We start from the raw sequence: 27778 nt of genomic DNA, 5'->3' as shown, positions 1-27778 counted from the left end.
CTGCAGTAATATCATTTACCAGGATATACTATATATGATAAACTCTATAAAATTTCATGTCCTTGGCTTCCTTTTTTTTTTTTTTTTTGGCCACATCACACGGCATGTGGGATCCTAGTTCCCTGAGCAGGGATCAAACCCGTGTCCCCTGCAGTGGAAGTGTGGAGTCCTAACCACTGGACCACCAGGGAATTCCCTGTTCTTGGCTTCAGACTAAGATAATTGATTAAGTTTTATAAATTACCAAGAAAAGAGAATACTGGGTCCCAATCTAACATTCAAAAATTAATATAAATTTCATTGAAAGAACAAGGTCTTACTAAAACTAATAGGTAAAAAAAAGCCAGGAATCAGATCTATGTCCATCATAGCTTCCTTACATCCCCCGCGCCTTCTTTCATGCCTTATCACCTAGAAGCTTAGTCACCAATAAGTTCACAGAGTTAGCTATTCATTTTCAAAATAGAATTTATTTCTGTAATAAAGAATTAAAATATAGCTGTGAAAGTAGAAAATAATATAGAAAAATATTTAAAATGTGCAACAGTAATTTTGAGTAAAGGTAGTTAAGCACTAGAGGTTATGCTCAACTTCTACTTGAAAGACCAATCATATATATTATTACCTACACCAGAAAAAACATACCTACTTGCAATTTTAATTAATAATTATAATTCAAAAACAGGTTTACACACCTGGTCAGGCCCCTTTAAAAATATAATATAAATCTTGAGGATATATTTTTTGAAGCTGGCTTCACTTCACAGACAGATAAATCTACTGTCCCAAAATCACAAGGTTGTTTTTACTAATTCATCCATGTAATCAAGCCAAAGTGGAGGAAATATGTACTTTTTGGATGAAACCTAATGTTTTGGTAAAAATGGAACAGGAGTATCATTTTTCATTATGTTGGTATAAAAGCTGGTAAGCTCATGTATCCCCAGAGCTTGGTTTCCACCAGGTGGGTCTCAAATTCAGACACTAAATGCAGATGAAGAAATATCTAGTGAATTCTATCTATCCCTTCCCCAAAGTTTTACTTACAATTAAGATATAGGTATTATTTGTATGAAGAACATACAAAAAGAATTGGAAACTGTTTGGCTAGAGGGAAGACAACTCTTCAGGGACTACTGTTTGCAGTTTGCAGAACAGGATAATCTTCTCTAGGAAGAATAATGTCCACATAGCAGCACTATATTCACCAGGAATCCCAGAGCCAGTGGCTCTATCATGTAGCAGGAAGCCAAACCTTCTGGCTGCTCACAACATCACTCAGCTTCCCTTTAATCTTCAGGAAGTGTCTCTTGAATTCCAATCCATCACCCTATATTAGGAATAATATCCAAAACTAATGTCAAAAAAACAAGAAAAAGAGACTATGCCATAAAATCAAACTTTCTTTAGGGGTAGTTAGAGACAAACATCCATGGATATGTCCAGATACAGTTATCTTCCGGTCCTCTTATGAATACAAAATATCTTGGTAGAAGAAATGGCTACCTAAATAATTCTGACTTGACTTTGGGCACATCACTGCTCCCACCACCCTGGGCCCAGAGAGCAGAAACAATGGCATCCTGTCCATTTCAAGGGTTGGTATCTCTGTACCTATGTCATTGTTTTTCATAGGTGTTTATAAACTAAAAATAAGCTACACAACTATGCTTTAAGTCCTGCCACAACAGAGCCAGTGATTCAGTTATGAGAAGGGTTTCTCTATACTAGGATCTTAATTTAATTCCATACCAAGCATCTGGACAATAGCACTGCAGCAAATCTCCAACATAAAGAATGTGACCAACTCCTCCAACCTCATTTAGAGCCACATACAATCTTTCGGTAAACAGAGAATATGCTCTTTTGGTCTTATATGTCAAGGGCTTTCAAACTGTAACCTCAGAACCAATAAGTTCTAAAGAAAGAATCAGAAATGTGAACAAAACTCCATGTATATGAGTATTAATCATAGAGTAGCTTGTAACAAACAGATAAAGGTTCATTAATTATAATGTGCAAACATTTGGACAAATCATAATTTTTATGAAAAAATATTAAATACAAATTCAATAAGAAAAAGCTTAGAATGCTACAAAATATTAAGGGTAATTATTTTAAGGACAAAAATAATTTAGGACTATTTTTATTTTTTTGTTATTTATTTACACATTCTACAAAAAACAAAAACTTTTATAATAAGGAAAATGTCATTTGAAAAAACTGTTTTAGAATAGCTAATGACAAGAACAAATGTTCATAATATTAAATTTAAAAAACCAGTTACCATATATTTATAAATATAATGCCATTAAAAAAAAATCTACACAGAAGAGTAATTCCATAGAGGATATATTATAAGTAATAGTAAGGTTATTGTAATACAATATCAAAAATAAATCTGTATTCTCTTTGGATGACAAAATTAAAGTTGATTCTTATCTTCTTTATACTTTTTTGTGTTTTTAAAATTTCTAAAAGGAACATGTAATACTTATTTAAAAATAGCAAAACAAAGTTTTTTCTTTTAAAAAGTGTTCTATTCTACATACCTTAGAAAGCCGGAAGTCGACCAAGATCTTCTCATCCATTTCTACCAAATTCACTTTGAAAATGAGTTTATTGTTTCTTCTATCAGTTGTTGATACAGTAACCTAAGACAATGAAAATAAGGTCAAACCAGATGTGTGGGCAGAAAATACTCTAAATAAAAACTATAATCTTAGTTCAGTGATACTACTGGGATAAAAATTTGAGAGACGCTTTTATAACAGGAGCTGTGCCAGCTGAAAATCCCACTCCTTCTAGGACTTTCCTCTCCCAATGGGTATGTGTGTGTCCAACCAGACCGACCTGTAAACAGGACGCAGCTCCGTTATCGGGGATTGAGTCTATGTGAACTCTTAGCAACAAAATAAATTTAGTATTTTACCAAGATACAACCAAAAGAGGAAACAATTGAAGAGAATAAAAACGAGGGACTTCCCTGGTGGTCCCGTGGTTAAAACTCCATGCTTCCAATGCAGGGGGTGTGGGTTTGTTCCCTGGTCGGGGAACTAAGATCCCATGTGCCATGCAGCATGGCCAAAAAATGAAAACAAAAAGAAAGAGAGAGAGAGAGAGAGAGAATAAAAGCAGACTGAGAGGAAAAACAAGATTATTAAAACATAAAGAGAGGCCAGATTTGTGGGTAAAAAGCTATAGTGGCAATCAGAAGATGGTGAAGGTCTTAAGAGGCCTTTCAACTTCCACTTTCAGTGTTTTAGAAGCTCAGGCTAGAAGAGTGACATGGAAAGAAAGGCCAGGCCAACAGCCAGCACCAAGACCCCAAATGTGGATGAGGCTGGCCTGGACCACAGAAAAGTCGTCAACTCCAGTTGGATGAATGAGCCCAAGCAAGATCAGCAGGTTTGCCTAGTTGAGCCCAGCGCAAATTACAACAACATTTTTAATAATTCTCACCTCAAGAAATGACTATTAAAGAAACACAGGTGTACCACAATGGTGCAACACTGGAACAACATTATGTTCTGGGAAAACACAAGACACTCAGCACATCTGAAGTAGGTTATTAAACTTCAAAGACAAAGAAAATTCTCCAAAGATTCAGGCAGAAAGAATTAATTGAGGAGTAATGTTGGTAAAAATGGGAGATTAGGAAAATTCAAAAGCCCATTAGCTCCACAAAAGCAATGAAAAATCTGGCAAAAACTGTCAGAATCAACTTTTTCAGAACACTGAAAACTAACGAAAAGCTTGCAGCAACACAGGGGCACTCATACAAAACAGACGAGCTTTCTCACGTTGTAACCACCTTATTCCCAACTCCCACTCCTCAGCTCAGTAGTAGCCTTGAAAATAACCATCCACATTCCAGGTCCAGGTACAAATGCAAGAATAAACCTCATTCATAAACTGTCTTAAGCTGTTCTACCTTCCTGGAAGACCTGCTCAACACACTTGTCTTTATTTTGCCTGCCTAACTACACAGGACTTGTGTTAAAGTTGCCACCTGGGGAGCATCTGTCAAAAGTACCTACAGGCAAATGCTTTAACCCTTGCTTACTGGGGTAATGCAGAACAGTTGGGACAAACAGATTACCTAAAAAGGCTGAAAGGAAAGGTTTAGGAGTGAGAAGTTTTTGAGGGATAAGAGTTCTGAAAATCTCTCACATATTCCTGGGACTGTAAAGCCTATACTTATGCCCAGGGCATTGTACGTGCTCAAGAAAGGTCTGAGAAGGCTCTAAGCTCTGCCTCTGGCTGACCATGAGGCACCACACAAGCAGGAAGTGAAGGCTAACGCAGAGCTGTAAACTGCCTGGCTGGGTATTGACGGCATGCCCCAATACGCACATAGAACCCCTCTGCAAAAACTAGCTTTTGCTTCCAGGAATTTAATGTTTAATCATTAGCCGACCATTGAGCTAACAGAACAAAGATTTCAGAGATCACACACAACAAAGAAGACAGACACTATAATATTTGATCAGAAATGTCACTAAACAATCAAAAATTACATCAATTGTCAATGATAACAAACCCTGGGAAGAGGGGAAAATCTATTTCCAGGGTTGTCACATTATAATATTCAAAATGTCCAGTTTTCAATAAAAAAGGATAAAGCATACAGAAAAATGAGAAAATATGGCCCCCACACAGGAAAAAAGAAGTCAGTAGAGAATGTTCTTAAAGAACAGAAAGAAGAATGAAGAAAAATGAACAGAGTCTAAGAGACCTGTGGGACATCATCAAGTGTATCAGAATATGCACAATGTGAGTCCCAGAGAGAGAGGATAGAATGGGGCAGAATGAAGATTTGAAAAAATAATGGCCAAAAACTTCCCAAATTTGATGAAAAACAATCCCATCCAGGAAGCTGAATGAACTTCAACTAGGATAAAATGAAAGAGATCCACACCAAGATACATCATATTCAAACTGTTGAAAGACAGTGATGAGAGAATCTTGAAAGCAGCAAGAGAAAGTGACACATCACGCGCAGAGATCCTCAATAATATTAACAGCTGATTTCTCATCAGAAACCACGGAAGCCAGAAGGCAGTGGAATGACACAAAGAGCTAAAAGGAAAAAACTGTCAAGAAGTCCATATCTGGCAAAACTATCCATCATAAATGAAGAAATGAAGACATTCATAATTAAAATTTGATAGAGTTTGAAACTACCAGACCTGCGCAAAAAAGAAAGAGTAGGTAGGGGCTTCCCTGGTGGCTCAGTGGTTGAGAGTCCACCTGCCGATGCAGGGGACATGGGTTCGTGCCCCAGTCTGGGACGATCCCACATGCTGTGGAGCGGCTAGGCCTGTGAGCCATGGCTGCTAAGGCTACGCGTCAGGAGCTGGGGCTCCGCAACGGGAGAGGCCACAACAGTGAGAGGCCCGCGTACCGCAAAAAAAAAAAAAAAAAAAAGAAAGAGTAACGGAAGTCCTTCAGGCTGAAATGAAAGAATGCTAGATAGCAACTCAAATCCACATGGAGAAATAAAAAATACTGGTAAAGGTAATTTACATAGATAAATACAAATGACAATAATAATCAATTTTGTTGTTTGTAACATCTATTTTTTCCCTACCTGATTTAAAAAGACAGACACATAAAGCAATAATTATAAATCCATGTTGTTGGGTACACAATGCAAACTATAATCAAAACAGAACTAAAGTGGTATACTAACATCAAACAAAAGACTAACAAAAATTTTTGCAAGAGACAAATAAGGACATTATATAATGTTAAGATGATCAAGAAGATATAGCAATTATAATCATATATTTATCTAGAATCCAAACTCCAAAATTTATGAGGCAAAAACTAACAGAGTTAAAGTAAGAAATAGAATTCAGCAATAACAGCTGGAGAGTACAACATTCCACCCTCAATAATGGATACAAAAATTAGACAAAGATAAACAAAGAAATAGGGCTTTCCTGGTGGTGCGGTGGTTAAGAATCTGCCTGCCAATGCAGGGGACATGGGTTCAAGCCCTGGTCTGGGAAGATCCCACATGCCACGGAGCAACTAAGCCCATGCGCCACAACTACTGAACCTGCGCTCTAGAGCCTGTGAGCCACAACTACTGAACCCGCATGCCACAACTACTGAAGCCCACATGCCTAGAGCCCGTGCTCCACAAAAGAGAAGCCACCACAATGAGAATCCTGTGCACCTCAACAAAGAGTAGCCCCCACTCGCCACAGCTGGGGAAAGCCTGCGCACAGCAACGAAGACCCAACACAGCCAAAAATAAATTAATTTAAAAAATAAATTAAAAAAAAAAGAAAAACAAAGAAATAAAAGACATGAACAACACTATAATGCAACTAGACCTAACAAATATGCCTAGAACACCTCACCCAACAACAGAATCTACATTCTTCTCAATCACACCTGGAACATTCTCCAGTATAGACCATATGTTAGGCAACAAAACAAGTCTCAATAAATTTTAGATAATTAAAATAATACTAAATATCTTCTCTGACCACAATGGAATGCAATCAGAAACCAACAACAGAAAGGATTTTGAAAAATTCACAAATATGTGGAAATGAAACAGCATACCTAAATAATCAAAAAGGAAATCACAAGGGAAATTAGAAAATACTTTGATATGAAAAAAACTGAAAACTCAAAATATCAAAACTTATGGGAAGCAGCAAAAGCAGTGCCCAGACATACATTTATACCTATAAGAACTTACACTAAAAAAGAATGATATCCAATCAACAACTTAGCCTTCCACCTTAAAAACTAGGAAAAAAAAAAGAGCAAGGTAAATCCAAAAGAAGGAAATGATAAACAGTAAGGAGAAGAGAGAGATAAATTGGCAAACCTTTAGCAGACTAACCAAAAAAAAAAAGAAAAAAAAAGATTCAAATTACTAAAATCAGGAATAAAAGGATGTTACTACAAACTTTACAGAATCTAAAAGGACTATAATACTACAAAAAATGGTATGCCAACAAATTGGATAACCAAGATGAAATGCACAAACTCCTAGAAACACACAAACTCCCACAAATGACTCAAGAGGAAATAGATCTATAACAAGTGAAGACATTGAGTCAGCAATCAAAAAATTTCCAACAAAGGAAAGCCCAGGACCAGATAGCTTCACTGGGAATTCTACCAAACTTTTGAAGAATTAATATTAATCCTTCTTAAACTCTTCAAAAAATAGAAGAGAAGGGAATACTTCCTAACTTGTGCTACGAGGTCAGTATTACCCTGATACCAAAGCCAGACATCACAAGAAAACTACAGATCAAATCCTTTATGAACACAAAAAAAATTTTCAACAAATACTAGCAAACTGAATCTATCGAACACACTAAAAGAATTATGCACCACGATCAAGTGGGATTTATCTCAGGAATGCAAGATGGCTCAAAATACAAAAATCAGGGCTTCCCTGGTGGCACAGTGGTTGAGAGTCCGCCTGCCGACGCAGGGGACACGGGTTCGTGCCCCAGTCCGGAAGATCCCACATGCTGCGGAGCGGCTGGGCCCGTGAGCCATGGTCCCTGAGCCTGTGCGTCCAGGACCTGTGCTCCACAGTGGGAGAGCCCACAACAGTGAGAGGCCCGCGTACCAAAAAAAAAAAAACAAAAAACCCCAAAAAATCAATTAATGTAATATACCTTATTAACAAAGGAGAAAAGTTTAGCCAAAAAGTAGATACATCCCAGATGTCCATCAATGGATAAATGGATAAACAAAATGTAGTCTATCCACACGATGGACTATCATTCACCCATTGAAAGGAATAAAGTATTAATAAATGGTACAACATGAATTAACCTTGAAAATATTATGTTAAGTAAAAGAAGACAAACACAAAGGGTCACATACTATACAATTCCATTTATATGAAATGTCCAGAATAGGCAGTTCACAGAAAGTATATTAGTGGTTGCCAGGGAGGAAGGTATGAGGAATGACTGCCAATTGGTATGGAGTTCATTTGGGGGGCAGTGGAAGGTTCTAGATTTAAATGGTGATAGTTGCATAATCTTGTGAATATACTTAAAACTACTAAATTGTACCCTTTAAAATGGTTAAAGTGATAATTTTTATAGCATATGAGTTTTATCTCAATAAATCTACCTAAAAAAAAAAGAGTGTATTATCTATACAAATGAGAGGAAAATCAGGCTGGCCTCAGATTTCTGCACAATCATATTTTTCCCTAACTTTTAATTTTGAAAGCTTACAAATCTACAGAAAAACTGGAAGAATTGTGCAATAAATAACCACAAACCCTTTATTGGTCTTATCAACCTAGATAGCATGTTTACTTTTCTTTTTTTATGTGATTGTCTTTTTTTTTTAGCTTTTAAACTAAGTTATCAACGGCACACACTTCACTATGTGCCTCCTGCAAAGACATTCTCCTACAAACCACAATATTATCATCACACCAAAAATCTGACACTGATTCAAAAACATTATCTAATATAAAACCCATATTCAAATTTCCCCAACTGTTCCAATAACATCCTTTATAGCTTTTTTTCTTTAAATCCACAATCTAGTGAAATATCATGCATTGCATTATTTATCAGGCCTCTTTGGTCTCCTTTAACACAAAATATTCCTCTTTTTGTTTTTCATGATATTAAGATTTGTGAAAAGCCTAAAGACAGGTTAGAATGTCAATGTTATAAAAATGCTACAATAACATAAACAACAAAAATTGGTAGATGGGAGCAGGGAGATGGAGGAAATATGGGATTGTTCATGGATCCATCTTTCATAGAAGGGAGTTGATTGTTAACTGTTACAATTTAAGTATAGTACATAGTTTTAAAGAAAATGACTTGAGTCTCTTAGTGTCTTTAATAACCTTAAAGAAGTCTTTTAAGAAATATTATTTCTTAAGATAAAGAACATTTTACTTAAATTTCTTCAGTTTTAACGGTTTCTTTTTCAAATTAAACTAATTATATTTTTAAAATATACTGACAATGATAGTTTTTTATTCAAATATTTAAATTTTTCTTCAGGAAAAAAATGTAACGAAAATCAATGAAACATACCTGATTCATACAACTTTTCTTCCACTGATAGCCCAATTTCTCACAAGTCTCTTTCAGGCATTGGTAAGATTTGTCAGCATCCAATTTGGTAAAAAATCGTGTCATTCTTTTGACCAGGCGCTGCCAGGGGTTCTACATGTCAAACAGAGGAAAGCTGAATAAATCATCAGATTTATCACAAAAGCAGTCATATCATAGCTATTTGGTCTGAAAATTTTTTTCTCTGACTTAAGATTCTTATACATCAGAGTCTTCCCTAGGAATTCCCTGCTGGTCCAGTGGTTAGGACCCTGCGCTTCCACTGCAGGGGGCATGGGTTTTATCCCTGGTCAGGGAACTAAGATCCCATGTGCCATGATGTGGCCAAAAAAACAAACAAAAAACAAAAAAATCTGTATCAAGTTTTAATATTATATTTCTTAGATTTATATATTAAAAGAAAAAAAAAGACTTTAAGACAATAAAAAATAAAGGGCTGCCATTATTTATTTGAAAAACTTTACCTGTGAGGATCCTGGGGTGCCGAGCAACTGACTGTTCAGAAGCATATGATCAGGACATGTGGGCTGGGAAAAACTGATCCCTTGTACCAGTTTATCAATGTATGAAGGGCTGGTGTCCCATAAGGAAAGACCTGTCCGTGGTTCTGGCTGAGAAGTGGAGTACTTCACATTTTCTTCACTGCAGCATTAAGATATGGAGAAAAGTATATCTTTAAATAAAATTCATCAGGCCTTTCTTATATCACATTACCATTCTCACACTGAAAAACATATTCATCATAAGAAAACAATATATACTTGTATTATTTTTCATGGGGACTATTATATCCAACAACTACTTGATTTTTTATTAATCAGTCTTACCTAGAAGCACTGTTTACTGGAGAGAAGTCCAAATTCGACTGAATATGCTTAGAGAATCCGCCAGGAGACTCTGATACACCACCTGAAGTGACTCGGGGCCTCTTTGCCCCTAAAAAAGAAAACATAAATACAAACGCTTTCAAGTTTTCTATGCAGATATTTTTTAATTAACCCAGCTGACAACTTGAAGAAGTAAAACCATATCTAAATTCATTTATTTAACACAAAATACTTATACGACAAATAGTGGCTCTTCCTACATGATTTTATGAGAAACGTGGTCATTAGGAACTTAGTAGGACTCACTTGCCAAATTGTATAAACTACACATTTCATAAATCCTGACCTCTAAGTATGTTCCAAGTGCAGGCCATAATTTTAATGGTACCATTTATAGTAACAGAATAATGTTTGATGAAGACTGAGAGACCCAGCTAAGGCATCAAAAATTTTTAAAATAAAAAATAATTTGTGATGATGACAATGAACATTATGAATCTGCTCTACCCAATCTTCTTTGCTCCTCTAGAAAAGCTTTACCTAAAATAATCATTATATAGAATATGATGCTACTATAAATTCATGGCTACTACCCTCAGCTGGATCCTCAACCTGGACAGTTAGTCCTACGTTTCTCTAGTCAGTTTCCTCTCCTTTTCCACAATGATTCTTTCAAAACTTCTATACTCCTGTCAGATTAACCAAGACCACCCTCCAGGACCTCATTACTTAGCATATGATACCATCTCCCATTTCACAAAGAAAATAAAGTCACTGGAAACTCCCTCAACTTGCCACTACCAAATCTGCTAACTTACTTGCATTCCTACCCATCCTCTCCCCTTCCATCCTCCCATCAAATGTCCATCCCTCTACTTGTAGTTGAGCCCATACCCTCCTTTCTCCTCAGGGACCTTGATGCTCTTTTATTCCCTCTCTCTTAGACTTTGAGCCTCTTCCTCTCAACTGGATCTACCCCCAAACCATTTAAACACGCTTAAGTTTAACCAACCTTTTTATTTATTAATCCATTCATTCAAATATTTTATTAAGCCTACTATGTTATCAGGCAGTAAGATGGGAGAAATGGCATGTTGTTATGCTGATAAGAAAGATCCAGTAAAGAGGGAAGAGTTAATAATGAAGCAGACTGAATAAGCAAAAGAGAACTGCATCTAGCGCTCAAGAGAAAGGGCTGGTTTATATCTGGAGCAATTTAGCCAGAGCAAAGGGAGAAAGCAGAGTATACGAGCACAGAGGCAGTTAATCAGGTGGGTAGAGATGGTGGTAGGAGTTTGTGGGAATTCCTTTGTTATTGCTTCTGTTTCCCAGCGAAATAGGAAGCATTGTCACCAACTGAGAGTGAGGATGGAGAAGTTGAAGAGAAAATGAAAGGTATAAAAACGTGATTTAGGAGAGTAGCGTTGTGAAAGAAGTGGGGAAATGCATTATGATTGCCTGGAAGGATTAAGGGCCCACTTGAGATCAGTGATCTTGAATTTAAAGCAGACAGTGCTGCATATTTTTCTCCAGCTGCAATCAGCTGTGGAGGTATAAGTGTAGAGTAGGTACAAAACAGGATTAAACTTAGGTTAAGTAGACTTGCTCAGTAAGTATGAGTAGACTTTCTCAGTAAGTATGATGAAGAGAGAATGGGCAATGGACTTCCCTGGTGGCACAGTGGTTAAGAATCCATCTGCCAATGCAGGGGACACGGGTTCAAGCCCTGGTTTGGGAAGATCCCACATGCCGCAAAGCAACTAAGCCCGTGCGCCACAACTATTGAACCTGTGCTCTAGAGCCCGCGAGCCACAACTGCTGAGCCCACGTACCACAACTCCTGAAGCCCATGTGCCTAGAGCCCATGCTCCGCAACAAGAGAAGCCACCGCAATGAGAAGCCTGCACACCTCAATGAAGAGTAGCCTCCACTCGCTGCAACTAGAGAAAGCCCGTGCGCAGCAAACAAAGACCCAACACAGCCAAAAATAAGTCAATAAAATAAATAATTTTTTTTTTAAAGTGAGAATGGGCAAGGAAGTTGAAGATAAATGTAAAGAAGTCATTACAGTGACTAACCTTGGGATTTAAAATAGTGAGGATGGAACTTGGGACCGAGAAGAGGGCAGATAAAAGATAGTGAAAAGGTAGTAGAATTGATGGACTGCAAGTCCAGGTGGGATCAAAGTGTTGCTGGAGTCAGGGTACTAGAGAGGGGAAACCAGAAAAAAATATACTGGTGGTCCAAGCAGGATGCTTGAAGACAAGATCGCTAGAGGAGAGAAAGTCAAGGAAATGTGAGGTGATGACAGTGGAAGGACCATCTAAATGAATATTTAAATTACCAAGAACCATGACAAAAATTACGTTAAGAGCTGCGTTGGAGAGAGTGACAATGTGGCAGGAATTTTAATTTGAGGTTCAGAAGGTGATTATTACGAGGGAATAGTGGGTGGTGGAGTCTGATAATAGGATTCAAAATGACGGGCAGAGGAATATGAAGAAAGAACAAGGAGGATGCCTGCTCCACTCCCAGATCAAGGGTATGAGGGTGCAGGAAAGAAAACACCTACCACCTGAGAAGAAGCAATGTCCTGAGAAGAAGCAATGTCCTCAGGGGAGAGCTGGATTTCAATTAGAATAAGGTGAAAGGTTAAAGAAATATTCAGGGAAGAGTTAAAAATTCCTCATTCATCTCTAGCTATTGTTCTCTCTCAGCCAAACTTCTTTACTGAGCTGTCTACACTCTGCTTAACTCTCTTTTACACTAGAATCCCTGTACAATAGAGTTTATTCTTTTTTTTTTTTTTTTGCAGTATGCGGGCCTCTCACTGTTGTGGCCTCTCCCATTGCGGAGCACAGGCTCTGGACGCGCGTGGCATCTTCCCAGACCGGGGCACGAACCCGTGTCCCCTGCATTGGCAGGCGGACTCTCAACCACTGCGCCACCAGAGAAGCCCTAGAGTTTATTCTTAACTCTCCACCAAAACTGTTCCTGCCAAGATCATGAATAACTGCTGTATCATGGAATCCACAGGACAGATTTACTCCACATTCTTCTGATGTCCCATCTCTCTGGCTACTTTTCTCTGGCCTCTGCCCATCACTTAAACACTGGCATTCCTTAAAATTTCATATACTCAATTTAATTTACTACCACAGTTTAAATCACCATCTATTTACAGAAAGCACCTAAATCGACATCTCCAGCTTAGCCCTGTTTCCTGAGTTACACACATGCATGCACACAAGCACACGCACACACACACACACTCCTATGAGACAGTTTTACTTAACTTCTCAAATTCAAATAAAATGTCCAAAATCGAATAAAATTTCCCTGCAAATCTGTTTTTCCTTTTGAGTTACATCCAAGTAAATGGTTTCACCATTTACACAGCTGTTCAAACCAGAAAGGAGACATACTTTGACTCCTCACTCTCCTTCATTTTCCACATATAAACAATCACCAGTATTATCAACTCTAGTTCTTAAATTTCTCTGGAATCAACTTCTTCTTTCCAATCCCACTATCACTAACCTAGTCCAGCCTACCATCTTCTCACATCTAGGATCAAAAACAGTGAAAAAAAGTAGCTAGAAAGATCTTTCAAAACCAAACACATAAGCATGTCATTTCCTTGCTTAAAGTCTCTCAAAAGGTTTTCCCAACAGCCTTCGGTTAAAGCCCAAGATCTTTAACGTGGCTTACAAGGTCTTCCACGGTTTGGTTGCTATCTACTTTTCCAACCTCATCTCAAACCTCTCTCTCTCTCTCTCCCCTTCTCCATTCACTTACTTTCTCAGCAAACATTTACTGAATGCCTGTGATGGACCACACACTACGCTAAGCACAGGTGATGCAATGATGAACAAGCCAGACATGGTCCATGCCATACTGGCCTTCTCTCCAGTTCCTCAAATGCACTACTTTCTAACCTCCAAGACATCCCAAATGCCGCTTCCATGTTCAGAATCTGCCACTCATCTTGCTACTACTCTTCTGGCTAGCTCCCCTTTAATCTTCAAATCTTAGATTTAACGTGATTTCCTCAGCAAGATAAGTGTTCTTTGTCACTTAAGACTTGGTCAAATTCTTAGCTGTAGTACCCTGACTTTCCACTTTATAATTATTAATGAGCTTAAAATTATTTTTTCTATTTCTGGTTTTTGTACTAGACATTATAATCTTCATGAGGACAGAGACCACAGCTCTTTTGTGTTGTTGACTTATACTGACTTTACAAGTACCTTTTCTTCACAGAAAAAAAATACTTGTATTTTAAGGATATATTACCTTTCTTGAGTGGTTTGTTGTACCATCTATCTTTTTTGATGTCTGGGATGGTAATCCTTACTGATGGATTCTCAACTAGGATTTTATGCAGCAGAGCTGAAAACAAAACATTAAGACAACATTTATAAAAGACTCAAATAGATTAGAAAAGCCTACAGCTTGTGGTGTAGAACACACATCCTCTATTGCTTTCCTTATGTCCAAATATTATTTCTGGGGAAGAGAAAGAATAAAGCTACTGAATTTTTGCTTTAATTTCATGCATTCTTTGCTACTGTCTATATCTCTGAATATTCTTCCCAGAGCTGACTCTCAGTTGTTTGCAAATAAATAGAACAAGAGCTAGGTGGAAATGTTTCTCTTCACTTGATATTTATACAACGATAGCAAAAAAAAAAACCCCTTTTATCCATTTTCAATACCAAACTTCACTGTTCCAATATGTCATATTAAGTCCTCGTTCACACAATTTTACAAGGGAAATTTACTTTCCAATAACTTTTTAAAAAATATTTATTTATTTGGCTGCGCTGGGTCTTAGTTGCGACACATGGGATCTTTGCTGCTGCACACGGGATCTTCACTGCTGCATGCGGGATCTTTAGTTGCGGCATGTGAACTCTTAGTTGCAGCATGCATGTGGGATCTAGTTCCCTGACCAGCGATCGAACCCAGGCCCCCTGCATTGTAAGCACAGAGTCTTAGCCACTGGACCACCAGGGAAGTCCCTCCAATAACTTTTTAAGAGACAGTAATAAAAGCAACCATCATCCTAAGGTACCTTAATTGTATTGATAAAGAATTCATTCATCTCCCAACACTAGTTTTCTAATTTTCTAATGGACTGAAGATTTAAATGAAAAAAATAAAGCCTTAAAAACATAAATGAAAACATAGGTAACTTTTTTCTAATGCTGAGGGTAGAAACATGATGATATAGTCAGAAACCACAAAGGACAGGTACTAGATTCAAATAAATAAAAATATAAAACTTCTGGGGACTTCCCTCGTGGTCCTGTGGGTAAGACTCCATGCTCCAACACAGGGAACCCAGGTTTGATCCCCGGTCAGGGAACGAGATCCGCATGCATGCCACAACTAAGAGTTCACATGCTGCAACTAAGAAGCCCACATGCCGCAACTAAGACCCAGTGCAGCCTAAATAAGTAAGTAAATAAATAAATAACTACTTTTAAAAAAAAAGTTAAGTTTAAAAAATATATATAAAACTTCTGCATGTCAAAATAGCATAAACAAAATAAAAATACATGACAAACTGTCAAAAATATTTGTAACGAATGCAAAGATCTAATGACATTAATATGTTTTTCAAAAACCTCATATAAAGTAAAAAGAAAACCTCCTACCAAAAATGAGCAAACTAGACACGTTCACAAAAACAGACTAAAAGCTAATAAATATACAATGAATATACAACTTCATTGGTACTAAATTTAAAATAAAAATAAAAAACAGAGGGGCTTCCCTGGTGGCGCAGTGGTTGAGAGTCCGCCTGCCGATGCAGGGGACACAGGTTCGTGCCCCGGTCTGGGAAGATCCCACATGCCGCGGAGCGGCTGGGCCCGTGAGCCATGGCCGCTGAGCCTGCGCGTCCGGAGCCTGTGCTCCACAACGGGAGAGGCCACAACAGTGAGAGGCCCACGTACCGCAAAAAAAAAAAAACAGAATACAGTTCTTATATGTAGGCCTATTAGATTAGTCAAAAAAAAAAAGTTTAAGGGACTTCCTTGGCAGTCCAGTGGTTAAGACTCCGCACTCTTCCACTGCAGGGGGCACGGGTTCCATCCCTGGTCAGGGAACTAAGATCCTTCATCCCGCACAGCATGGCCAAAAAAAAAAAGTTTAAATGTAAACTAGTTAGACTGTGATGAAATGGTACAAACTTTCCGGAAAACAATTTGGCAAAGTAAATAATAATAATTAAAAACTGTATACATCTTTGACCCTGCAATTCCACTTCTGGGGTTTTACTTTAATTAAATAATTTAAAGGTATGTGCAAAGATTAAGTTATTTGGATGATCATCATATCTCTTTCACAGCAGTGAAAAATTAGAAAAAATCCTGAATCTCTAAAAAGGTGAACTGGGTAAGTATAGTAAGCCATGTCCATATAGCAGAATACCATCACAGTCTTTAAAAACAGTGATGTAGACCTACAATTATAGTCATGAAAAAATGTTCACAAAGCACTAACACACAAAAAAATACTGGTTACAAAATAACATGTATAGTGGGATGTCATTTTTTATGAAAACACACATACTTATAAATAATATACATATATAACAAACACATAGTTTTTACTACAAAATATAGAAGCACATATCAAAACATTAAAAGAAGCTATTCCATGGGAGGGAGGGAGACGCAAGAGGGAAGAGATATGGGAACATATGTATATGTATAACTGATTCACTTTGTTATAAAGCAGAAACTAACACACCATTGTAAAGCAATTATACTCCAATAAAGATGTTAAAAAAAAATAATAAAGAAGCTCTTCCTGAGTGCTGGGATTATAGGGTTGGATTTTACAATTTTTTAATTTATTATTCTTCTACTTCATCTGTAAAGATCATGGATTATTTACATAATGATTTAAAAGTTAAAAAGAAAAAAAATGTAAGAAAAAAATTCAAATAGCACTAGGCTTCATTACCCAAGAAATCAGTACTTTATATCAAAATAACCCAGTTACCTAGAGGAGCAGAATCGATTTTTTTCCAAGGGTTGAGGTATGTTTTTTTTTCTTTCCAATCACAATATTCCTGACAACTATCACTAGGCTGGTCCCACGGCAATTCTGAAAAAGAAACAAGTCCCAGTTTTCTGAGTGTTCAAATAATTATACAATTTTAAGGGAAAATAATCAATGACACAAATCCAGTAAAAGTTTCCTCCAAATTAATTTAATATGGTTTCCAAACTAAGAATGCCAACTCTAAGAAATTTTAGAGGCACTTCTAAGATAGATAGTCCACTTCCTGCCTTACTCTCTTCCAAAAGTATTCACATGAATTTTAAAAGAGAGAGCTACTGTGATATTTCATTTAATAGCTATACATACTTCATTTTTAAAAACCTTTGGGATTAAAAGTTCCAAATTAGTTATAAATAAGTTAATATTAAAATACTATCACATAAATATGGATCCCCTTGATTCATTTCATTTATTTTGGTATAAGAAACCTGGCTTTCCTAAGGACAGGAATTTTATCATGATTAAAAAACTCAAAGCTGCTGCATAGCACAGGGAGATCAGCTTTGTGATGACCTAGAGCGGTGGGATAGGGAGGGTGGGAGAAAGGCTCAAGAGGGAGAGGATATGGGGATATATGGATACATATAGCTGATTCACTTTGTTGTACAGCAGAAGCATACACAACATTGCAAAGCAATTATAATACTCCAATAAAGATGAAAAAAATTACGCAGAAAAATAAATAAATAAATAAAAAGCTCTTACCTCCAGCCAACATTGCAGTAAGTACTATTCCACAGGACCAAACATCAACTGGTTCTGCATGAAATTCTTTTCTCTTTAGAAGTTCTGGAGCAACATACGGTAAAGTACCACACATCTTGTTCAATAAACGCTCTCGATTATTATGCCGAAACACTGTTGCCAAACCAAAGTCAGAGATTTTGAGGTTATCTAAACCAAAGGAAAAGAGGATGGCACTGGATAAAAATGTTTTGTAAATAGATATACTTAAAGGAGTTGAGTTGTATTGGAAAACCACTGGTGTTATGACCAAAAAGAAATGTTAAAAAAGAAGAAATTAAAGACATTATCATATAGTTAAAACTAGAAAAAGGCCTCATGGCTTCTATTAACTTAAGACAAATATTGTCAATACACAAACAGTATGGACCAGATTAAAGAAAGATCCTGGAGTCAAAAGGGCCTTCTAGAAAAGAGCACTCCAGACTTAAACACTGAAAAGAGAGCCATGCCCTCATCGGGTTGTGCAGAGGGCAGGAGGGAGACATCAATAACATACTAGGCACGACTTTTCCAGCAGTGGACAAACCCAGCTGGCTGGACCGAAACTAAAGACCCACAAACCACCAGAACTTCTTGTCAAGGTGGCTAAGTTTAGAAAAGGAGGACGAACTCTGTACAGAAAACAAACCAGAAGAGCAAATTTCCACTCTAACTTCCCGTCTTCAGCACACACAAGCTATCGGCAGAACTTTCACCTTAACTACACTTAGTGAATATCTACCGTAACTGAGTGACACTGTGCTAGCCATGTAGGTAGATAAATTACTGAAGACTAACAATAACAACTGCTGTCGAGGTTATGAAAATACAGAACATTACAAGATCTTACAGAAAGGGAATCTAACCTAGTCTTCAGAGATAGGGGAGACTCCCCTATTCTTAGGTATCAACTGGTAAAACTATTTTAGAAAGCAATCTGGCAAAAGATGCCAAAATTTGAAATACTCCTGCTCTTTGAACTAGGAATTCCCACTTCTAGGACCATACCCACAAAAATACTTCCACAAATTCATAAACATAAGGATATCCATACCATAACAATACTGTTTGTAAACAACCTAAATGTCCATCAATAAAGAAATGATTAAATCTTATAGTACACATGTACAATGAGATTATGTAGGTAACAAAAAACAAACAAAAAAACACAAGGTATATCTATATGTGCTGACATGGAATCAGGTATAAATGGAAAAAACGGCAAGTGCCATAATAAATCTTCATTATGACATGACCTAATTTTTATATTGGCCTGTGCATTAATTTATAGAATAGTCATCACCGCCTTATATTTTTTTAAAGCTAGAAACAACTTAAATGTTCCAAAACAGGGGACTGACTCTTTAAAAATCAATTACATCCACCCAATGTAATATGTAAGCCACTGATGTTTACTTCTATGACTTGAGAGGTGGCTACTGTAATTATCCTTTTAACAGCTATATATGACACAATCTTGACAAATGACTGAGATTAGGAGTTCCAAGTTACCTATAAGCAATAATCACTGAAAATACTAATGGATGACCACAATATTCCTTACAGTCTGTAGTTTCACTATGTCTGTGACATAATACTTAGAGAACTGTATATAATAAATTTTAAATTGAGGAGTGTGGTTACTTCTGAGAGAAAGAAAGGGGCACACATTTGGAAGGAATACAGAGGAGGACTTCAACTATATTGTTAATGTTGTATTTCTTTTTAAAAATATATTATTATTGAATAGAAACAAAAGATTATTTATATAATATGCAAGATATGAAAAATCATTATAATCAACATCCACTCACCTAACACCTAGTTTAAGTACACTCTATTTTCTTTGAAACCTCCTATAAATCCTTCCCTTTCCTAACTGCAATTCTTCCTTTCTAGAAGATTTTATGTAGCTTGAAATCTATTTAATAAAAAAAGGACTTAATTTGTATATGAGGAATGGGAAGAATTGATTATAATACCATCAAAGCTATTAGTATTCAAAAAGTAATGGACATAGAATGAAAAATAGAAGCAGAGGGAAGTCTCCCAGCTTGTGCTCTCATTTCTTGGGATTCATCAACAGACCATTCTACAGTTCCTTTTGCCAATACACCAAATTTTTTGAATATCTACAATTTTGCTACATACTTTATGGAACAACTTGCAGAAGGCTAAATAACCAAAGAAGGGTCTTAAGTAGCTAGGTTAGTAGATGAGTTAATAAAAAGCTACCTAAAAGATATTAACCAAAATATTATCACTGGTTATAACTGACTGGTGAATTTCTGGTGATTTTTTAACTTTCTTTTTTATACTTTTGATCTTATTTCATGATTACTTTTATCTTTATAAAGAGAAAACAGTATTTTTAGTTTGGGAACAAAGTTTTCACATTCCAGATATTACATACTCACATCTCCATTATTTATATAAGCTGGCTTAATTTATCCCCTTGTATGAAGGTCAATTACAGAGTTCAGAAAGAGGTAGAAGAAGGCTGATAAGAACATACACTGGTACTTATGATGGGGCACGATAATGCCAGAAACACTAAACCTCAGGGTTGGACAAGATATGAAAATTACTTTGGTCCAACCAGCCAGGCAATGTTTAAATTCCCTTTACAATATCCCTGATAATTAATAATCCAGTGTTTGAATCCCCTGTTAAAAACCTACTACAGGGACTTCCCTGGTGGCGCAGTGATCAAGAATCCGCCTGCCAATGCAGAGGACATGGGTTTGATCCCTGGTCCGGGAAGATCCCACATGCTGCAGAGCAACTAAGCCCGTGCGCCACAATTACTGAACCTGAGCTCTAGAGCCCATGAGCCACAACTGCTGAGCCCACGTGCCACAACTACTGAAGCCCACGTGCCACAACTACTGAAGCCCACGTGCCTAGAGCCCATGCTCCGCAGCAAGAGAAGCCACCGCAATGAGAAGCCCATGCACCACAACGAAGAGTAGCCCCTGCTCGCCGCAACCAGAGAAAGCCCATGCTCAGCAATGGAGACCCAAGGCAGCCAAAAATAAATTAATTAAATTAAAAAAAAAAAAACCTACAACAAAGCAACCTATTAAGTTCTGGGGCAGATCCATTAATGAGGGTCATCTTTGTACTAATCCAAATTGCCTCCACATAGTTTTCACCCACATACTGTGAAGAACTGTATTTAACAATTAGCAAATTTCCCTTGAGTTCCTCAATTATGCCTTATTTTACATAGTTTCCAGCCCTTTCAGCATTCTGGTCACTCACCTATAAAAGTACTTCGGTAGTCTGCATGCCTTTCACAGTACTGTCCCAAACACCTATTATTCCCGCCATGGCCTTCCAGAGAAGTGCTGGACTGCTGCCTTCCTCATTCTCACTTTATCACCTTAATTTTCCAATGATCAAATTACATGGGTGACTAATATGAAGTCTGCTGCCTAGTAAGTCTTTTTAAACCTTCTTTGCTGCCAAAGACATGCCATTAAACTGTACTTATTTCATTAGTTTTTTTCAATCCAAATACTGAATTGAGTAACGATCCAGTATGTGTTAAATCTGACCCACCTCTCTGGTCTGCTAAATTCATTCATCTAATAAACATTGTTGAAAACCTACTATTTGCCAGGCACTATTCTAACACATTAAACAAAACAGACAAATATCACTGCCTCATATGCAGTGGATATTTGTCACCTTTTTCGATCCTGATTCTATAAGCTAACACTAACACTGTCCATCCCTCTCAGTTTTTATGACATCCATAAAATATAACTAAAAGCCCTGCATCTTTATCCAAGTCATAAATTAAAAAGAACAAATACGTCAAGGCTAAGGTCCAGGGTATTTCAATTTCATATTTTTTGCCCTGAAATTTCGGTAATGGAAAGCCTTGATCCTGCCTTTGTATGGCTGTACTAAAATGATTAGGTAGCAGCAACAAAATGCTAAACTTACCCCTTTCATCCAATAGGAGATTTTCTGGCTTAATATCCCTGTGAGTTATTCCAATACCATGCAGATAAACCTAAAAGAGAAGCAGAGGAAAGCATACCAGAATAGGGTAACTTACTTCACTAAGACTAATTTTAAGTAAAAGTTAGAGACAACTGTACCTACCACCCCTGCCATGAGTTGATGGAAGAACCTCTGAGCATCTTGTTCAGGCATGCCTATGTCTGGCTCTATAAGAATTAGTTACGAAAGTTAGTTCACCAGGTAAATATAATCAGTCATCAACCACACAGTCTCCTAATTCGAAAGTTAAACATTTGTGATTGTACTTTAGCAAAGAGAATCTAATGCTAACAATGAAAAGATTCTGGAGTCCACTAGTACATATAGTACTTAATAACTCACATTTCCCCATGTGTTAAGTGGCAAAAATAAATTAACATCACAGGAAAAGTACAGAGAAATAACAAACTATCACCCAAATCAAGAATGAAAGCCGTACCTTGAAAGCCCCTACTTATACTAACCATGATTTATTTGGTATCTTTCAAATTCTCCCCTAATTTCTTCTAAATCCTATGCCAATAGGATTGTAATTGCCGAAGTGGAAGCCTACACAAATCTAAGTTGATTTCACTAAATACTTAACAACAAATTTAAACTTCATATAATTTCTCGCACTACTACAAAACCATGAATTCCTGTGAAGTTACTTCAGGAAATACAGTTTTATTAAGAAAGGTTCTATTGTCAGTTATCTTTTTATATTTTTATCTCCCTCATTAACTTTTGATTTATTTTATTCTCAACTTTTCTGAGATAGATACTGAAGATTCTAACAATCACTTTTTAACTGCTAATACAATAGCTCTAAATAATAAATTTAGATCCACAGAATATATTTTATGTACTTCTTACTGTTCTTTAATATCAAGACTTTGAATCTACACAGAAAATTTAAGCAGCAAGCACAGATTTTACTTAATATATATAAAGCAATCATAGAAAATTCTCAATTTCACTTATGTAACAACTTGCTATTATTTTGGATTTGTAAATGTATGCAATGATTTCATGAGACTAGAATGTGTACAAAGAAAAAAAACTTTTTCTGCATATGCATACATCACACTTATGATTCTTCACCATGAGACCACAGTTTACCATTCTTAAACTCTACATAATAGCAATCCCACCCCAAATCACTTATACAACTTGGGAAAAAAGTTTCTTTGATGAGTCTACATATGTATCCAGTGTTTACATAAGTTGCAAAAACAAGAAAATTTACTCCAATTCACTATTGCATAAGCAAGTCTGAATGGACAATGAAGAAGCAGCAGTCCCAAGATTAAAAAACAAATTTAAAAACTTATTTAGCATAAGAATTATCTTCAATCTTTTCCATACCTATTCTATCAAAAAGTTCTCCCCCACTACAGTACTCCAGAAATAGATACTGGATATTGCCTTCTCTCCTGTGACCATAGAATTTCACTACATTCTCATGATTTAACATTTTATTGATACAAATCTCTTTCTTAATATTTTCTGGACAGTCTATGGCACGCTTCATGTCCACAATCTTCACTGCAACTGCTTCTTCAGTTCTTCTATTCACAGCAAGTTGAACTCTAAAAAGAAAAAGGAAGAGTTATAATATTCCAGACATTTGAATTATATTTCTTTTAAAACTTCAAAAGGCTAAACATAACTCATCCAAATCTATTTTACCTTTATTAGTTTCTCCACCTGGGAGAAACCATGGGAATGGTTTATGCCATGTTCTCAACAGATACTACTCCTTTCTGTGAAATGTGAAGTATGATAGCTAGTGTTCCAAAGAAGTCATTATGCTGTACATCCAAGTCATTTAATAAATTCTTAATAAACTAAAATGGGATAATAGCAATTCTAGGCCACATCACATATTCACATGCTCTATTCATTTAACTTGTTTTTCTTCCACTTTTACTGAGCTATAGTTGACATAAAGCACTGAAACGATATCACAAGTTTAGTGAACAACCATAATTTCATATAGATACAAAATTTTAAAAATCAAAAAAATATATATTTTCCCTTGTGATGAGAACTTAGTATTGACTCTTTTAACTTTCATATATAACATACAGCAGTGATATTTATATTTATCATGTTGTACATTACATCCTTAGTACTTATTTATCTTTTAACTGGAAGTTTGTACCTTTGGACCGCCTTCATCCAACTTCCCCTCCCCTACACCGTGCTTCTGGTAACCACAAATCTGATCTCTTTTTCTATGAGTTTGTTTGTTTTTGAAGCATAATTGACCTACAACACTATGTTAGTTCCTGTTACAACATAGTGACTCGATATTTCTATACATTTCAAAATGACCACGATAAGTCTAGTTAGGATATGTCGCCTTACAAAGATATTACATAGTTCTTGACTATACTCCCCACACTGTACATTTCATACCGGAGACTCATTTATTTTGCAACTGGAAGTTTGTACCACAGGTATGTCTCTCCTCCCCAGCACCATCCTCCCCTCTGGCAACTACCTGTTTGTTCTCTGTATCTAACTCTGTTTCTCTTTGTCGTTTGTTCATTTGTTTAGTTTTTTAGATTCACCCTATTAAGTGAAATCACGCAGTGTTTGTCTTTCTCTGTCTGACTTATTTAAACTTAGCATAATACCCTCTAGGTCCATCCATGATGTCCCAAACGGCAAGATTTCATTCTTGCTCTATTCATTTAATTGTAATAACATTACCTAGCATTTATTAATCCGATACTATATGTGTCTACAGTAACTGTTCTAAGTACTTGTGGGATATGCCATTTTACAGAGGCACACAAGGACATTAAGAAGCCTGCCTAAGAACACAAAACAATGACCAGCAACGTGACTCCAGAGTCTGTTCATTTGCTCATTGAACCACTATGTTTGAACCCCAGGAAGGAGTATGTGGGAGGAGAAACTGACTTCAGAAGTCTCCTCTAGCTCTTTAGGAAAAGAATGTTTTTGTTTTGTTTTGTTTTTAAAAGGAAGAAAAAAAAATAACCCTTACAAAAGATTGTGTAGCTTCAGTTCCCCAAAGTTTTAGATTTCAAATGCAAAGATCTGTTCTCCAAAATAACCAACTTGTACTCAAAGGAGACAACAGAAAACTAAAGCAAGTGTGAAGTCGGGGTAAAAGGACTCAAACTCACTCTCCATAGGCACCTTCTCCCAGGGTTTGCACCAAGTCCCAGTCTTCCACAAAGGGCACTGCCATGACTCCACTAAGTCCCGCGGCTGTAAAAGCAGGAACCCAGAAAAGACGGTGGCTGAGGACACGCTTCAATCATCTGTAAAGCCGCTGGGCTCCGCCTCTTGCCGTGATTCTTCAAGGTGAATCACAGCTCCTGGTTTCCCCTTACACCTCATCCATATTTTACCCAAGTCTTTAAAGCACAAGCAACTATTCTAAACTCTGGCATTTCGTTGGTAACTCACAAGCCCCGTTCCCACGCAAAGCGAAGGCTGAAACGCCGCCTTCCAGGCGGCCGAGGAAACGTACCAGTGGCGCGGAGGAGTTGGGGGACCAGTGCTTTACGGTGGGGGACTGGGGAAGGGGGTGAGAGGTGAAGCGTCGGGCTAGAGTAAGGGGATGTGGGCTAGCAGAGGAGGAAATAATCGCTACGAGGACCGCAGCCGCTCCTCCCGACCCGCTCACTCCCAGTTCCCACCCACGCCCCGTCCCCAAGGCCAGGAGGAGCTCGGGGCGGAGCCAAAATGCCCCAAGAAGCGGAAGGAAGGGCTGGGTGACACGCGGACGGCTGGGGCCCAAACCTCGGGTGCTCTCGGCCTGCAGAGGAAGTCTTCTCTCCAGTCCCTGTACAACGGGGTCCGCCTGGCACCCCACTCCTCCACCCTCCGAAACCGCCCCTCCGCAGGAGTCTCTCCGATCCTCTAGGCTCGGCGCTGAGAACTTTCTCTCGCTGTGCCCCTCCTAAATCATGTAGCCCCCGAACTCCGGCTCCAGGAACTTTTCCCCCTCTACCGGCCGCCCTTCCTCACCAGGCCGTCCTTTGCCCGCCACCACAGGAATCCAAATGCGGGGCTTTTCCCGCCAAAACTTGCTGGCGTCACATTGTCGCAAACGCACGCTCCCTTGCCGGAAAGCAAGGAGGCGCGCGTTCCTGGGCCGGCTGCTCTGCAGATTGGGCCGGCCAGGGCCTGGCGCCTGCATTCCCCGCAGGCTCACGCTGGCCGGGGCCGGGTTACTTTCAAACCAGGAGGAGATCCTGGCTGAAGAGGTTTAAGAACTGCCAAGTGCATCGGTGTGAATGACCCCCGGGCCCAAACGCGAAGTGGGACCCGGCGTGTGACCTCGGCCGGCCGGCTGGCTGCCCGTCCCCGCGCTCCCGGGGAGAGCACCACTGCGGGGCTAGCTACCGCCGCCCCGGACCCCCGAGCATCTCGCCCCGCTGCCTGGCAGGGTAGCGAGGATCACACTCCGTAAGTGCTGTCTCTGTAACTTTAAAGCGCGGCCCAGATAAAACTGGAGCCGAGAAGCCAGGGACAGCTGTTGAGCATTGATCCTTTTTAGAATGAAAGGAACTTTGTGATAGGAGCGAGAAGCATCAAATACTGGCTGCACTGTAATGGGGGGTGGGAAGGCATCGGGATGAAGAAAGCTACTCTTCTGTAGCTGGAGGTAATGTCAGGATAACCAGTTTTAACCATGTCTCGTCCGAACAGGCACCAAAACAATACCTCCACTCAACCTTTTTGAAGGAAGTGCAACTGCGTAGCTTAGTTCTACCTGCTCTCTCTTTAATGTGTAAGAAACGGGCAGGTAGAGGCAAAAACGCTGCATTTTACAATGCAAATTTTAAAAGCAGAATAACCAGTTTAGGTACGAAAGTAAATTCTGAAAAAGGGACTGGCTAGAGAAAACAATGTGGAAAAACTGAAATAGATACTCCCTCTCAACAGTAAACTAGACTGGGAACTCAAGGCGCAGGCAAGATCATCTATTCTCCAATTCTTAAAACTGGGCCACATACAATAAGCATAACTAGCTCTTGATTGTGATACTGGTAAAATAAGTGTAAAATATGTTACACAAAAATGCATACATTTGTTTAAAAGACAAAAAACAAGACCAGAACACTTCGAAATGCTTATGTGAGAAGTTTTTAACCGTGACATCACTGTTTAGGTTTCGTGTAATAAAGTAAGTTTTCCAGATCGTTTACTCCATTTTCTCTAGTTTCTGCACTGCATGCTGCAAACAAAGAATATGAAGAAAGGAAGAGGAGGACCAGACCGGCACAGTTCCTTTGTGTCTAGATAGAATAAAGGTATCTTAGCCTGAAAAAAATAAGGCATACACATCTCAGGCAGAGTATCAGTTAAAGAATAGATGCTCACAAAAACCTGTTCCCTTCTGAAACCTTACTAAAATAGTAAATTTTAAGAGTAAATATTAAAATAAATTAACTTAATAATGAAATATTAAATTTACTATTTTAAAATAGTAAATGTTTAAAAGGCAATAACCCACAAACACAGAACATGAAAAACAAAATTTTTGCAAAGTGGGAAGTCTTTAGATGAATGGTAATTTAGATGAAAGAAAGATGAATCCTAAAGCCAGCAATGGGAAAGCAGAAAAGCAATTTGGTTTACATCGTAGAACTCCCTAAAGGCTCAAGTTGAATTAGTGACAACAGGTACTGAATGAGGTGAAGGTGGGGCTAAAAGAGGGTGAAAGACTATGTATGAAGCGAATAGACCCTTGGGTCCTCTCCCTCTTCTGTGTATACAAGGAACTGCCCCTCCCCGAAGCTGGTACTAGACTTGAGAGGGTAAATACATGGTTATCTGAACTGGATAGCAGCAGGCACAGTTAAGGGTTAGGTACCTAACTGAAACCAAAAGGATTAAGTTTATGCACTGAAGGTTGAACCTGTGAGCCTTCTTTCCTCACTTTACTCCCAGAAATCCGGCAGCCTGGCTTGTATCCTTCAGAGGACATAAAAGCCTTCTCAAGGGAATCTTACCTATATAGAAGAAAAGATCTAAAGATACCAATATCAGGGATTTCATAATGTA

The 27778-nt window shown here is 37.9% G+C and overlaps 1 protein-coding gene across 2 annotated transcripts; it reads right to left on the bottom strand.

The window, feature by feature from the left end:
- Positions 1–231: 231 nt before the first annotated feature.
- Positions 232–25781, bottom strand: CHEK1 (checkpoint kinase 1). Of its 2 annotated transcripts, none has more exons than XM_079930251.1 (13): positions 25736–25781; positions 24886–24970; positions 23093–23316; positions 21848–21912; positions 21686–21755; positions 17711–17899; positions 16943–17047; positions 14222–14317; positions 9926–10034; positions 9563–9740; positions 9060–9191; positions 2553–2654; positions 232–1330 (listed from the first exon to the last, which is right to left on the bottom strand). In XM_079930251.1, the coding sequence occupies exons 2-13, from the start codon at positions 24948–24950 to the stop codon at positions 1235–1237; spliced, it is 1431 nt and encodes a 476-aa protein (XP_079786377.1). In that variant the 5' UTR covers positions 24951–24970; positions 25736–25781; the 3' UTR covers positions 232–1234. The 2 variants fall into 2 exon arrangements, with proteins under 2 accessions (XP_079786377.1, XP_079786378.1); XM_079930252.1 differs by lacking the exon at positions 25736–25781 and adding an exon at positions 25508–25582.
- Positions 25782–27778: the final 1997 nt, after the last annotated feature.

This window comes from Stenella coeruleoalba (assembly GCF_951394435.1).
Source record: "Stenella coeruleoalba genome assembly, chromosome: 8".
NCBI classification, from domain to species: domain Eukaryota; kingdom Metazoa; phylum Chordata; class Mammalia; order Artiodactyla; family Delphinidae; genus Stenella; species Stenella coeruleoalba.
The sequence above is the reverse complement of the archived record's forward strand: the minus strand, read 5'-3'. Positions and strand labels throughout refer to the sequence as shown.

What these genes read in the sequence shown, in the direction of transcription:
- CHEK1 (XM_079930251.1), bottom strand. Translation starts at nt 24,950, where the DNA reads ATGGCAGTGCCCTTTGTGGAAGACTGGGACTTGGTGCAAACCCTGGGA. An exon ending in CCAGTAAACAGTGCTTCTAG is followed by an intron (nt 9,741 to 9,925) that starts GTAAGACTGATT and finishes TTAATGCTGCAG; the next exon opens with TGAAGAAAATGTGAAGTACT. An exon ending in TCGACTTCCGGCTTTCTAAG is followed by an intron (nt 1,331 to 2,552) that starts GTATGTAGAATA and finishes TTCCTAATATAG; the next exon opens with GGTGATGGATTGGAATTCAA.